This window comes from Gossypium hirsutum, chromosome D01, assembly GCF_007990345.1.
Source record: "Gossypium hirsutum isolate 1008001.06 chromosome D01, Gossypium_hirsutum_v2.1, whole genome shotgun sequence".
NCBI lineage: Eukaryota > Viridiplantae > Streptophyta > Magnoliopsida > Malvales > Malvaceae > Gossypium > Gossypium hirsutum.
In genome coordinates, this window is record NC_053437.1 from 4,571,476 (window position 1) to 4,587,613 (window position 16,138).

At 33.4% G+C, this 16,138-nt stretch overlaps 1 protein-coding gene across 1 annotated transcript; it reads right to left on the bottom strand.

The window, feature by feature from the left end:
• Positions 1 to 1,005: 1,005 nt before the first annotated feature.
• Positions 1,006 to 11,980, bottom strand: LOC107928069 (disease resistance protein At4g27190). The gene is made up of 3 exons (XM_016859221.2): positions 11,925 to 11,980; positions 10,409 to 11,839; positions 1,006 to 1,849 (listed from the first exon to the last, which is right to left on the bottom strand). Exons 2-3 carry the CDS (start codon positions 11,827 to 11,829, stop codon positions 1,006 to 1,008), a joined length of 2,265 nt encoding a protein of 754 aa, XP_016714710.2. The 5' UTR covers positions 11,830 to 11,839; positions 11,925 to 11,980.
• Positions 11,981 to 16,138: the final 4,158 nt, after the last annotated feature.

The window sequence follows — 16,138 nt, forward strand, 5'->3', positions numbered from 1 at the left end:
AATTTGTAAGGGAGAAAAAGAATGTACCTTTATGGAAGCTTTCTTAGCTTCTAAATGAACAACCAAATCAGTTAATAGAGGGCATCTTTTCACTGAAAAGGACGATAACGATCCCAAGAACTGCTGGTGTTGGAGCATACTGTTATTTCCCACCTTGTCTTTGGCAACTCTGAACACTTGTTTTAATTGAGAGCAAGCCTCTACGTTAAGAGTCAAATCCTGAAGCCCTTGTGGTGACATCGACGTTGGAAAAATATACTCCAAACCATAACAATTAGATATGCTGACATCTCCTAACTCTGGGAAGCACAAAGAATTATGAGAATTGATGGTTGGTGATATTTCTCCCTCGTCGCCTTCCAATTCTGTCACTATTTGCTTCATTTCATCACAGTAACTTATGTCAAGACGTTTCAATTGTACTAGACTTTGAGCAAGAGAAAGTGAAAAGAGTGATTTCAAACGTGGGCACTTTTTTATAGTCAAAACAACTAAACTTTCAAGTCTTACATGTTGGGTCGGAAAAATATACTCCCAACCATCACAAGTAGATATGTAGAGCTTTGTTAACTTTGGGAAGGACAAAGAAGTATGAGAATTGCTAGTCGATGATATTTCTCCCTCGTCACCTTCTAATTCTGTCACTATTTGCTTCAATTCAGGACAATGGATTATCTCAAGTTTTTCCAAGAGTATGAGACTTTGAGCAAGAGAAAGTGAAAAGAGTGATTTCAAACGTGGGCAGTGTAGTATGGTCAATTCAACTAAGCTTTCAAGTCTTACATGTTGGGTTGGCAATTCCCATATGCAACTCAAATCTGGCAACCTTTGAAGACGTAAAATCTTTAAATTTGAAAGGAGTGGAGCTTTATTTTCCTCCATCTCCTCCATTTGAAATACCACTTTTAGATTCTTGCAGTAATCAATTCTCACTTGTTTTAGATTTCGTAAGATCATTGATACCGACACCTTTTGTTGTGTTTTATTAGTCAAGTATTCTACATACTAATCCTTGATTTTTGACACTTCAAGAGACTCTAAATTCCCAACTAATTGGGAAAATGCATTGTAAGGAAACACTTCCTCAATTTTCAAGGATCTTGCTGTGTCAAAAGTATAACCAAAACCGGACATTTCTCTGTAACCAAAATGTATACTATAACCGTTTATGCCAATTTTGTATTTTTCTAATTCAGGAAACTTGAAGTCTAGTGGACAATGTAGAGAAGGTACCTCAACAAATAGTCTCCTTAATCTGGTAAAAAATTTTATCTCGAGAAAGATATCGTTATTTATATGCAATCTTGGTGGATACAACTCCTCTAACTGAGACAACCTTTGAATGACTTTAGATTGAAATCCCCCAGGAAACGCACAATTGATTAGATCCAATATCTTTAGATTTTCTAACATCTCTAATTCATCTGCAAAACCCTTGAACACCCAACCACTTAAACTCAAAATCTCAAGTGTTGTTAGGTTTCCAAGAAACGAAAAGTACTCAAAACTGTCCAAATGCAGAGCACGAAGTTTTGGTAGGAATGTAAGAGCATACAAGGAAATAACCCCCGTACCATATACAGCTGTAAGATTTAAAACTTTTAGTTCTCTCATTCCTAGAAAACATGTACCTTGTATATCGCAGTTATTGAGCAACAGGATCTCAAGCTTCGAATGCATCAGTCTATCAGGAAATTTTTTCCTTCCACTGCCCAACAATGAGATTGCTTTACTAGATTCTGAGCTTTTATTTAGTATCTCCATTCTAGATTTGATCATAAAACTACTTCCTTCTTCTGATGCAATCCATAGAGCAACATCACGAACTATATCATGTAACTTAACGTACCTAACCAAGCCAAAATAAAAGAGGATACATTGAATAATATTTATTATTTTACAATTTTTAGAAGAATAAAAGATAAAAGAAATTCTAGAAAAAGGAACAATAGGAAGAAAAAAATTTAATAAAACAAAGAGGTGGAGGAAACTATCAAATTTAACTATAGTATACATCTTAATCAAATTTTACATTATATAAATTAGACTTAATATAATATTTGGTATTTAACCTTGACATTTTTTCCAAAAAAATTTCCTAATTTAGTACCTAAACCTTATTTTTGGCCCAATTTGGTATTTAAACTTTACAATTTTTCTTAATTTGGTACTTAGGCATTTTTTGATCCAATTTAGAACTTGAACTTGACACTTTTTTTAGTTTAGTACCTAAGCTTTTTTTAGGTTCAATTTAGCATCCTAACTTGTTAAATGATATACAAATTACCCTTAAACTACAAAAATATTGTCGGTATTAGGAAATTTGTGTTAAAAATTATGTATTGAGCTATACTTAACAAATTAATATTGAATAAGAAAACGATAGTTTTAAAAACCCAAAATCAAAGAAATTCATTATTTTAAATTAATAAAATAAAATAAATATGTTAAACTAAAAGTAATTGAACATTTAAAATATAAAAAAGAAATATGATATCATTTGTCACATGTCGACTATACTTTGATTGTTTTTGCTACCTCATAAAAAAAATTATTAGTATATCGAAGTAATTTGTAAAATATTTGATAAGTTCAGGTACTGAAACAAACAAAAAAAAGATTAGGTACCAAATTAGGAAAAAGAGTAAAGTTCAAATTGGACCCCCAAAAAAGATTAAGTACCAAATTAAGAAAAAATGTTAAGTCTAGGTGCCAAATTAAGAGAAAAATGTCAAGTTCAGGTACCAAATTTGACAAAAAAAAAGTACTAAATTAAAAAAAAAATGTCAAGTTCAAATACCAAAATTAAGCCTATAAATTATTAAATCATGGAATATATAAGGGATTTAAAGATATAAAAAGCTACTTTTTAGCTTCAATGTTTATGAGTAACATTTACTGAATGTAAGACTAAAGTTAAAGTACACTTCTGGATTTATGTTTTATTTATCATTAAAATATTTCGAATATTTTTATATGTTAATATTTTAATGGATAATTAATATTATCATAAACATATTTTTTATCTTGTTATATTTTTATATACCCTTCAAAATGAAAGTATAATAACTAAATAACATCATTTGGGAATCAAACATGACGAATAAATTTATATAAAAATCTCATATCCCTCCACCAATAATTATTTACTAAAATAAATTTATAATATATTTTTAAAATAAAATATTTTCATTCACCTACGGGAGTGACAAACCCAATCATTTATAAACAAATGATATTTTTCAAGTTCAAGAAATGGAGAGTCTAAAATTGCTCGAGTTTGACTAAGCTTGTGAACTTAGCAAGAGAACTCTATCTAGTATGTATATATCATTCCCTTTTAAGTTGTGTTTGTCTTAAAACAACTTTGAGAAAAATGGATTGGTTTTCTAAAAAAATTGATATTTTTTAGTATTTAAATAATTTTGCGTAAAATAGTTTTCTTTATTTGAATTTTTTTTTTCTAAAATCTGTTTTCAGCGAAATAAATCCAATATTTGATACAAAACATTATGGAAACACATTTTTTAAAATCAAAAATTATTTTTAATAAGATAATATTTTGTAATAAATAATATATTATAGTAATCATTTTTCTATTTAAGGGCCGAGATATCCGTCCAATTTTATCCACAAGCCTAAAAGCTCGCCCAATATATAGGCTTGAGCAAAAAATAGACCTACATAAAATATAGGTTGGGCTTGAACTTTAACATTCAAGGCTCGATCCCATCTAATTTTATACTTTTGTAATATAATTTTATTTTGTTTATATATATTATGTAATGTAAATCACATAAAATAGAATATATAATAATATAATACTACGAAAATATTAAAATATGTTAAGTTGTCTATGTTTAAAATTTTACTAATAAAAAAATCTAGAATATTAAATGTTAAAAATAATCGGTAACCTAGAATGAGCATTAGTTAGATATTTGTAAACATGGATAGATTTGAGTAAAATTTTAGACCTATACTTTAGGCTAATCTTGGCCTGGCTTGAGCAAATATAAAGTTACTAATATCATAGATAAGCCAAACTTGAACTTAGCCTAACTCAAACTATAAACATCTTTAATAACAAAGACTTAATAATAACAAATATCTAATTAAAACTTATTTTGAAGTTATATATTGGGAGAAGGGGGAATGAAATGAAATAGGATTTAAATTAACATTCATATTTATTTTATTAAAATAATCATATTTTATAATATAAAATATGTATTACTATATATTTATAGATTGTAGTATATTTATTATCAAAATATTATTATTTTCAATAAAATATTAAGAACATTACTTAAATTTTAAAATTATTATTAATGTTAATTTTTATCATTAAAAATAAAATTTAATATTAAATAATTTTACTAAAAATCAATTATATTAATAATTTATTATATGATTGAATATAAATATGTATGTTTAATAATAAAAATTATAATATTTGAGATTAATAATTTTATATTTTTATAAAAAATATTTTCTATAAAAATTAGCTTATTTTCTTTAAAAAAAAAATCTTAATATTTAAATACAAATATGTATTTTTAATATTTCTATAAAAACAATTTTATAAAAATAATCTTACGTTGTATAAAAAAAATATTTTCCCTAAAACAAACTTTTAATATACGCAAATACCAACTCAAGAAAGTGATAATTTAGACCATATATTTATATATAGCTTTGCCTTGGAATTTAAGGATCATACCTTCTAAAATTTCCATCTCGCTTAACAAACCTGATGAAGCCAAAATAAAAGTAAATAGCATTTTATTATTATGATACAATTTTTAGGAGATGAAAATATAAAGAAACTACAAAAAGAACTAATAAAACAAAAATATGAAATTTAGCTTTAATATATATATATCTTAATCAAAAGATACCAAAGGCTATTTCTTAGTTTTAGTCTTTATGAGTAAGATTTATTGAATCTAAGGCTAAAGTTAAATAAGACATATAGGTTTATGTTTTATTTATCATTAAAATATTTAAACTTCTTATATGTTATGTTGCGCAAAGGATCGATTCGAGAACTCCGATATGACTACAAGTAAATTGACCGGAACGAAAAATAAAGTGAACACAAGGATTTACGTGGTTCGGCTTTAATGCCTACGTCCACGGGCAGAGGCGAAAAGAAATTTCACTATAACAAGATGAAGATTACAAGTGTTTTACACTCAAGACACAACCCGAGAACCTCACAACTCTCAACCCCTATAGAAAACCCGAAAGCTAAAATCCTAGCTTTCAAAGAACAAGCTTTGCTCTCTCTTGGTTTGGGATGATGAATATGGCTAATGAACCTCTCTATTTATAAGAGAGTTCAAGGACATAATTGTCCAAAACTTTGGCAAAGATTTGTGGTTGAAAATGGACACCAACAACCATCCACTAATCCACTACCACCAACAACCCACTACCAACAACAACAATCCACTACCAATTTTAAGCCATTTCTTAACAAATCTCCACCTTGGCTTGAAATTTACCAAGCTGAACATCATAGTGAATTCCTCGAACTGGATCACCTCTTCCAAACGCCTCTCTGGCGCTAATCAATCCCGAATACCTATCAAGTCCAAGCAATGCTTGAACTTATATGCAGGGATCACCTTAGTTAACATATCTGCAGGATTCTTCTCGGTAGCAACCTTGCTGATAACAATGTCACCTTGCGTAACATGTTCCCGAACAGAATGATATCTGACATCAATGTGTTTGGTCCGTTCATGAAACATCTGATTTTTAGTCAGATGTATGGCACTCTGGCTATCGCAAAATACAACAGTGAAATCCTGTTGTAAACCCAAACTGCTTACTAGACCTTTCATCCACAATGCTTCTTTCACTGCTTCTGCTAACGCCATATATTCCGCCTCAGTCGTAGATAAGGCTACGGTAGACTGTAACACAGCTTTCCAACTAATGGCTCCTCCAGAATAAGTGAAAACATAACCCGTCAGAGATCTTCTTTTGTCCAGATCTCCAGCATAATCAGAGTCCACATAGCCCGTGACACTGCTAGTGCAGTCACTCTGATCATATACCAAGCATAAATCTGCAGAACCTCTCAAGTACCTGAGAATCCATTTCACGGCCTGCCAGTGTTCCTTGCCAGGACAACTCATGTATCTGCTGACCACACTAACTGCATGTGAAATGTCTGGACGAGTGCAAACCATTGCATACATCACGCTTCCAACTGCACTCGAGTATGGAATGTGAGACATTTGCTGCTTTTCTTCATCAGATTGTGGTGACATCTCTGCAGAGAGTTTGAAATGTGGTGCCAACGGAGTACTCACAGTTTTCGCTTTATCCATGCCGAAGCGTTGAAGAACCTTTTCAATGTAGTTCTTCTGCGACACACGAAGCTTGCCCGCCTTGCGATCTCTGTGAATATCCATGCCCAAAATTTTCTTGGCAGCACCCAGATCCTTCATCTCGAACTCACCACTCAACTGCGACTTTAACTTGTTGATTTCCGACATGTTTTTGGAAGCAATTAACATGTCATCAACATACAGCAACAAATAAATGTGCGAACCATCTGAGAGCTTCCGATGATAGACACAAGCATCATAGTCACATCTTGTGTAACCATGCTGAATCATGAAGCTATCAAACCGCTTGTACCACTGCCTTGGGGATTGTTTCAATCCATATAAAGACTTCTTTAATAGACAGACATGGTCTTCTTTACCAGGAACTGTAAAACCCTCTGGTTGACGCATGTAGATTGTTTCCTCGAGCTCACCATGCAAGAACGCCGTTTTTACGTCAAGCTGCTCAAGTTCTAGATCAGACTTGGCCACCATGGCAAGTAATACACGAATGGAAGAATGCTTTACGACTGGGGAGAAAACTTCATTGTAGTCAATCCCCTCTTTCTGAGTGAAGCCTTTAGCAACCAATCGTGCCTTGAATCTAGTTGCTTCAACCCCTAGGATGCCTTCCTTTTTCTTGAAGACCCATTTGCAACCAACTATCTTCTGGTTACTTGGCGGCTTAACCAACTCCCAAGTATGGTTCTTGTGAAGAGATTCTATCTCCTCACTCATAGCAATTGCCCACTGTGCCGACTCATCACACGTGACAGCCTCATTATAACTGGAAGGTTCTATACCAATGGACTCCGCCACACTGAGCGCGAAAGACACCAGATTAGCGTAACGCGGATTTGGTTTGATTTGTCTCTTCGTTCTTCCAGTGGCAATGCTATATGGTTTTTCTTGAGGTGACTCATCTTCATCGGAATCTTGCACCTCAACTTGATCATCCTGGACTGAAGTACCTTCCGTAGGAATTGGAGCGTCCACCTGACACTCCACCTGCTTCTCAACACCGTGATCTCCCATTCTATCTGACACCTCCTTTTCCCGGGAATTTGTGGTGGATCGAAGCATGGATGACTCATCAAAAGTCACATCTCTGCTGATGATGAACTTGGACGAAACCGGATCAGGACACCACAACCTGTATCCTTTCACCCCTTGGCCGTATCCAAGAAATATGCATTTCTTCGCCCTCGGTTTGAGTTTTCCCTCATTTACATGAGCATACGCAGGGCAGCCAAACACTCTTAAACCAGAGTAATCAGCAGGAGAACCAGACCATACTTCCTCAGGAGTCTTCAGCTCAATAGCTGTTGATGGAGATCTGTTAACCAAATAACAAGCAGTATTAACAGCTTCAGCCCAAAATTCTTCACCGAGCCCAGCATTTGATCGCATGCAACGAGCTCGCTCCAAGAGAGTTCTATTCATGCGTTCTGCAACTCCATTTTGTTGTGGTGTTCGACGAACAGTGCGGTGTCTCACTATTCCTTCATTTTTGCAGAACTCATTGAATTCACCTGAGCAAAACTCCAAGCCATTATCCGTCCGGAATCGCTTGATCTTCTTTCCTGTTTGATTTTCGATCAAAGCTTTAAATTGCTTGAAGTTGATGAGAACCTCATACTTGCTCTTCAGAAAATACACCCAAACCTTTCTCGAGTAATCATCGATAAAGGTAAGCAGATATCTGTAACCACCTTTAGAAATTGTCGGAGAAGGCCCCCAAAGGTCAGAATGGAAGTAATCCACTGTGCCTTTTGTCTTGTGAATCCCAGTGCTGAACTTTACCCGAGTCTGCTTACCGAAGACGCAGTGCTCACAGAAATTCAACTTTCCTGTACACTGCCCAGACAATAATCCTCGTTTGCTTAGCACCGATAAGCCTCTCTCGCTCATATGCCCGAGCCGCATATGCCATAACTTCGTGGTGTCAGAATCTAGATCATCTGATGATGACACTCCCGCAACACCTGTAACCGAGGAACCATCGAGGAAGTAAAGGCCCCGCTCCAAATTACCACGTATCACAGTCAAAGCACCCGAGAATACCTTGAGAACTCCACCTTCAGCAGAGTACCGAAAGCCTTTCTTGTCCAACGTACTCAAAGAGATCAAATTTTTCTTCATTTCTGGAATGTGCCGAACATCAGTTAGAGTTCTAACAATACCGTCAAACATCTTTATACGAACTGTGCCAATCCCCATGACTTGACATGCGTGGTCATTTCCCATTAGTACTGAACCAGAATGCTTCTCGTATGTTGAGAATGCATCTTTCGAAGTACTTATATGAAATGTAGCTCCCGTATCAAGAATCCATCTCCCACCAGCGTAAGAGTCGGATACTGCAAGAACGATCTCGGCATCACTTGAAGAATCTGCATCAGCTACATTCGCACGATCATTTTGTTGCTCCTGTGATTCTGATTTCTCCTTCCTTTTCGGACAATCTACCTTCATGTGCCCGTACTTCTTACAGTAGTAGCACTGTATTCTCTTCTTGGACTGCGATCTAGGATGGCTTTTACTTGAACTTCCACCCTTTGCCTTGGATCTTCCTCGAGCAACCAAGCCTTCGCCTTCATTGTTTTCGACCATCTTACCAGTGATTTTCTTCCTCAACTCACTGGAACTTAAGGCATTTTTCACCTCCTCTAGAGTCAGGTCATCACGACCGTACATCATTGTATCAACAAAATTCTCATACGAGGGAGGCAAAGAACACAAAACAATTATTGCTTGGTCCTCATCATCGATTTTGTTATCGATATTATTCAAATCCATGATAATGGAATTGAATTTATCCAGGTGCTGGGAAACAGGTGTACCTTCCTCCATCTTCAGGGCATAGAGTCTTTGCTTGAGGTAGAGCCGGTTCGTCAATGACTTCGTCATGTACTTGCTCTCTAACCGGAGCCACAAACCGGACGCGGTTTTCTCATCCGCTACTTCTCGTAGCACTTCATCTCCTAGACATAGCAGAATAGCACTATGTGCTCTTTCTAGCATGTCATCCTTTTGCTCTTCCGAAAGCGTGCTTGGTAATTTATCTTTACCAGACAATGCTTTTAGCAATCCTTGTTGAACCAGCACTGCCCGCATCTTGATGCGCCATAAACTGAAACTATTTTTCCCGGTAAATTTCTCGACATCATACTTAGTCGATGAAACACTTGTAGCCATAATTTGGAACCTTTGAATGAATGATAATATTTTCTTCCTGATGTGAAAGATCAGACAAAGCTGCAGTCACAGGGCAATTCAGAAAATATTATCACTCCTTCAACTACGCTCTGATACCAATTTGTTGCGCAAAGGATCGATTCGAGAACTCCGATATGACTACAAGTAAATTGACCGGAACGAAAAATAAAGTGAACACAAGGATTTACGTGGTTCGGCTTTAATGCCTACGTCCACGGGCAGAGGCGAAAAGAAATTTCACTATAACAAGATGAAGATTACAAGTGTTTTACACTCAAGACACAACCCGAGAACCTCACAACTCTCAACCCCTATAGAAAACCCGAAAGCTAAAATCCTAGCTTTCAAAGAACAAGCTTTGCTCTCTCTTGGTTTGGGATGATGAATATGGCTAATGAACCTCTCTATTTATAAGAGAGTTCAAGGACATAATTGTCCAAAACTTTGGCAAAGATTTGTGGTTGAAAATGGACACCAACAACCATCCACTAATCCACTACCACCAACAACCCACTACCAACAACAACAATCCACTACCAATTTTAAGCCATTTCTTAACATGTTAATATTTTAAAGAAAAATATTTAGTATATAACTAGTGAAGTTTTTAGATTTTACATATAGGATTGAATGGTTGACAAGTTATAGAAATATAATAAAATATTAAAAAAATCACACGTCACAATTTAGTAATAAAAAAGTACATTAGTAATTTAAAATTTTTTTAGTTTGGTTAGGCTTGCCTACTTAGCAAGAAAACTCTATTTAGGATTCTAAGTCTTGGTATACCCAAATACCAATTAATGAAAAGGGATAAGCATATATAGTTTGAAAAGGTAGCATACCTTCCAACATCTCCATCTTCTAGTAAGCAAGAATCTTTGAGGTAATTGATGACTTCCAATACTTGAATTCTCATTTCTTCAATAGAGTTAGTCTTATCATATAAGTTCAAACCCCAAGCATATCGCACCAAGTCTTCCACATTAATTGAGTCATCTTCAAGATATAATGCACACAGTAAGAAACATGTTTGGGACATCTTGTTCTTCAAATGCTCATAACTGATCTTAAGAGAAATGTAGGCATTTTTCTCTCTCTCTGTTTGAATGCTTGGAATCTCCATTAATGCACTTCTTTCAAGTTTTTTTCGTGAATCTTTCCACCTATCAAGAGCTTTACCTTTTAAAGCCTTTGCTAGTGTTACAATGGCTAAAGGTAAGCCCTTGCATTCTTTTGCAATTTTCTTAGCCTCCCCAATAACATGCGAATCAGCTTTCTTGAGACCTGCATTCATTTCGAACAGAGTCCATGCTTCATCATCTTCCAAAACCTTCACTTGAACTGTCTTCTCACATTCCATATGTTGGTAAACATTATAGTTGCGTGTTGTCAAGATGATTTTGCAACCCTTTTCATCTTTAACCAATGGAATACCTATCTTTCTCAAATCCCCATCATCATTCCACTCCTTCCATAGATCATCGAGGATTACGAGAAACTTTCCATTACTCAATCTACTCCATAACTCTGCTGCTTTGACTTCTCCAGTCTTCTTCTCAAATTTCAAGTCTATGTTGTCTGCAATTTTGTTTTGTATTTTTTCAATGTCTAAAGTTTCGGACACAGTGACCATTATAACTCGATCAAATCCTTTGACTTCACCACCCACGTTTCTGACTAAGGTGGTTTTGCCCACCCCTCCCATCCCCCACACCCCTATTTTTTTTACTTTATCATCCTTCAATGCCTCCATGATCTTATTGAAAGCAGCTTCTGAAGATTTTAAATCCACATGATCCTTAGATGTGACCAAATTTAAGTTAGGAAGCTTGGCACGATGGCCGACTCGTTTAAATTCGGATTTTTTTACGAGATCAGCTATTTCCAATGTTTTATTCTCAATCTCCTGACTTAATTGATATCGCCAACACCAATTAGGACACAGACGGAAGCATCTCTTATTTTCTTCAATTCTAGAGTCCAAAACTTTTACATCCTTTAGGGCATTTTCTGCCTTTGTCAGCCATTCATCAACTTGGTCGTAGATCACTTGAGTTCGAATCTGCAATTTAGCCTCCTCAATGTCGTCTTTCACTTGAGTTTCTTTTGCAGCCAAATCTTGTTGGTTTTGGTGCAGCTCTTGAACTATCTTATGAAAACGAAATAAGTAACGAATACGACGTTCGATTGGCTTCACTAAATAGTCTACCAACAATGGTGCCACCAAACCAGAAGCAGCACTGAGACCCCACTCCGAACCCATTGTTGTTAATCTGAATTCACATAACAAATCTGCTAAGCCTAAGCAAAATGGTAGAGAATACAGTTGAGGATAGTTATGAAAAGGTTGAGAGTTACCCCTTAAGATTATGATCAAGATATATTATAATGTGATGTTTAGAAGGCGCGCTCCTTGCTTCAAAGAAAATGTTCCAATTCTAAATCTGAAAGCAGAGTCGTTGAAGCTGTGAACAAAAGTATTTACTCCCCCCAAAAAAAAATGACAGATATATATTGATGATCATATATTTATTATTTAATTTAACTATACTTTATAGGATTCTTAAAAATTTACATTTTTAAATAATGTTTGCCACATATTGTAATTTCGGGCTGCCATGTCACATTGTGTTTATTGGCTTTTAGAGCAAAATCCTCAAATGTAGCTGATAAATTTATTTTTTAACATTTTAGGTAAAAGGGTCACAAAGAAAAACAAAACTGTAAACAAAAAAGACCAATTTACAGGATGTATAAATATTGAGGATTAACTTTTTTTTTTTTAGAATCAAGACTGAATTGACATAATTTATAAATGTTGAGGATTCAAGCTGTTATTATGTCAATTTTAATGGTTGTCACCGTTAACCAGCTGGCGACCGAAAAAAGACATAATTGAATAGTTAGGTGACTATTTTGTAACTTTTCATAATTAGGTAAATAAAAAGAAATTTACTATTTTTATAACTTTTCTTAGTTAAGTGATCAAAAGGAAATTTATTAAGAATTGGGTGAGTAGTATTAATTGGCTAAGCAAAGGGATAAATCCATAATTAATTCGTTTGAAAGATGATAAATTAATTATGTTTTAGTCCTTTGAAAGTAAATACAAACTTACCACTACTCCATTACTTTAGATGTTTCCTTTCTACGTCTGTCTTAATAGTCAATTGCTCCATATCTGACCTTAATTATTAAAGTAGGACTAGAATTATAGGTACAACTGAGTTATTCTGAGGGAAAAATATATAATTGAAGATAAATGATTTAATATTTATTTTAATGTCTAAACTACTACTTTTTCTCATTTTGATACATCAAACATTGATAAATAGAGGCAATGTTGACGTGGAAAATTGATTGAAGTCAAGAAACAATATCCGGAAATTCATGTCCCCATAGCCCAGACCAAGCATGTTCAGATGATGGAATCTGCAATAATAAACTACATTGAAAAAAGTGTATGAAAGGCATCCCATTTGCTGAATAGATTCTACACCAATCTCATCCCATCCCATCTTTCTATTTCTCATGTCTGCATGTCTCTCTCCTGTCAATGCTACGTTGAAAATACGGGGTGGGGTGAACACCCTCATCCTTTTTTCTTCTAATTCCTGTTGAATTCTTATCCGACTTCAATTTTATAAAAAAAATATTTTAATCATTCATTTAAATTTGTATTTTATTTAATTCTTAAATTTGTATTTTTTATCAAATCACTCCGTAATGAAAGGAAAAATTATTGTTTTTAAACTTTACTGATATGACATACATATAAATTGTTTCGTGGATGGCATGTCAGTATTTAATTAATTTTTTAAATTTTAAAATATTAAAAAATAATTTTTAATATTTTTTATACATTTTAATTTTTAAAATTATTCTTTTTGAATTTTAAAAAATTAAAAATTAATTAAATGCTAATATGTCATCCATATGGCAATCCCCATGTATGCCACATTAACAATGTTTAAAAACGTTAATTTTTCATTCATTTTGAGGTGATTTAACAAAAAAATACAAGTTTAAAGGCTAAAACATACAAAAAAATTAAATGGAGGATTAAATTAATTTTTTTTTATAAAATTTGAGTATGCTTTAGATTTATTGAAACAAGTTTTTAAAGAGTTGAAAACATACACTTATGAGTGGGTGAAAATAATTATCTAATAAATTAATATGAATATTAATTATATCTTTAATTGAGATAGTAAAATTGAGAGAGTAGAGTTTATAATGCTTTGGATTTAAATCTAATCATGTGTATTTTTTTTTCATATTTTATAGAAAACATAAAAGATAAAAATATCTCTCAAACAATATTCAATCATTTATAAAATTAAAAGGTTTTTAGGGAATTCACAATTGAGTTGGACTTAGTTGACAATGATACCGAGTCAGTCACAACTTCAAATATTAACTAAAAACTCTTATTCGTATATTTATGGAAACCACATATTTAGAACACGGATGTATGCTTAAAAATAACATACAATTTATTCAAAAAAAATAACATACAATAAATAATGAAACGTAAGTTTTATAATAGCAAATGAATTATGTACGATGTTAAAATGAAAAAAAGAGAGAGATTAAATTGTAAATAAAACGAAATTTTAACTCATAAATAGATCATATTAAGAATACTAAACGAATACAATTCTTTTTCACGGAGTTGTCATCAATCTTGAGTTGGTGTTGAGTTAACTTGGCACACCAACTCAATCAACAACATTATTGAGTAAAATTGTTTATCATAGTCTTATCATCAATCTTGAGTTGGTATCGAGTTAACTTGTGATACCAACTCAATTAATGACATTATTAATATATACAACTGTTAAAGGTAGTATATTGTGCCTATCAAAATAAAAACGTGTAAAAAAAATCAAAATGAAGCTTTGATTGAGTGGTAACTTTAAGGTTTTATTAATTGAATTGACGTGAGTTCAATTCTTATTATATGCATATAATTTTATTTAGTTTAAAAAAAATTTAAAGTACCTTCAAATAAGATAATTTATTTAAATTATGGAAATATATTTTTATAATTTCCCTAACTTAGTTGGTGCCCGATTGACTCATGACACTAACTCAGTCAAAAGCTTAAATAATAGTATAGATATACAAAAAATGAAAATGTCTTGACTTAAAAATGAAGCGGTGGTTAAATCTTTTGTCAGACACCTGTTTGGCACATGTTCGGACCGTGTTACCCTCATCTCCTACCCCTAATATTTTATTGAACAATAGATGATGTGGATAATAAATTGTGCATATTAAGAATAAAAATGTATAATATATATTAAAATGAATATTTGGTTGAGTAGTAAATTTAAGATTTTAGTAATTCAATTAGGATTAAAATACCCTTAAATAATATGATTTATTTTCATTATAGAAAAACATTTCTATTAAAATACCCTTTGTATCACGGACTACAGCAGACCAGCCTGCAGTTTTCTCCTCCCTAAATAACGTGGCATTAATATTGCACTTCACCCATTCCACAGGCGGCTTTGACCAGCATGAACCTACAACACCAGAAACTGCTCCAGGCTCTTGAAATTTATCAATAGTTCGTCAAACATCATTCCAATCTTACATAAAAGAGACAGAAAAAGCTAGGATATGAGCGGTTGAAGCATTTTTCAATTGCCATTCAAAAAAGTTCCTATGGAACCAAAGACTCCACATAATACTTAAAGCTCAACCAACGAGTTGTTTTTAGTGATATATAATGAATCAAAATTGATATTGTGTGAAAAAAAATCAAAGATAATGCACATACATACCATTTGATTGCATCTGCAACCAATCTTGTGTCATATCAATTCCTGCCGAGTATCGGGATTCAGTGAGCTACGGTTGGGGGATCTAAGATAATGATACTGCCAAAGCTAAATTGCTAATATTTATAGAACTGTGCTTTCATCTTTGCTGCCAATGAACTAAGAAAAGTATTTGGGATCTTGCACAATTCAATCAACAGTATGTAAACATGACAGATTTCAGGAAAATATACATTTGCAGTAGGATTTTTGTTACTAGAGAAGACATTAATGGTTTCAATAAATAGCTTGAAATAGCCAGTAATGGAACTTGCCCATTCCCACTCTTCACCACTTGAAGCAAGGTCTGAAATTCAGATCAAGCTCTTATGAAAAACTTAAGTGAACTATGTAGCATTGTTGTACACATGTTTGCCCAGTAAAGATGGAGCAACTACTCACCATGTACTGACCATACTTCTCTTTGATTGCAGGCAAATTAGCAACACCAACATTACGGAAGAGATGATGCCGTCCCCTAAATTAGAGGGCCGGCATAGTGTGTAATCCCTCAATATAGAATCCTGCCCAATACAATGAAAAAGAATAGACATATAGCTGAACAAATCAGTACTTGGTAAATAAACTATGCCTTGGACGTACCAAATATTACTGTCAAGACATATAGCTCATTTATTTCTGTCAAACAAAATCAACATATTAATTTATTCATTTCTACAAAAACCAACCAATGGTTAAATTGTCCAACGTATGTTTTAAAATGCTTTCAAACTCTGCACA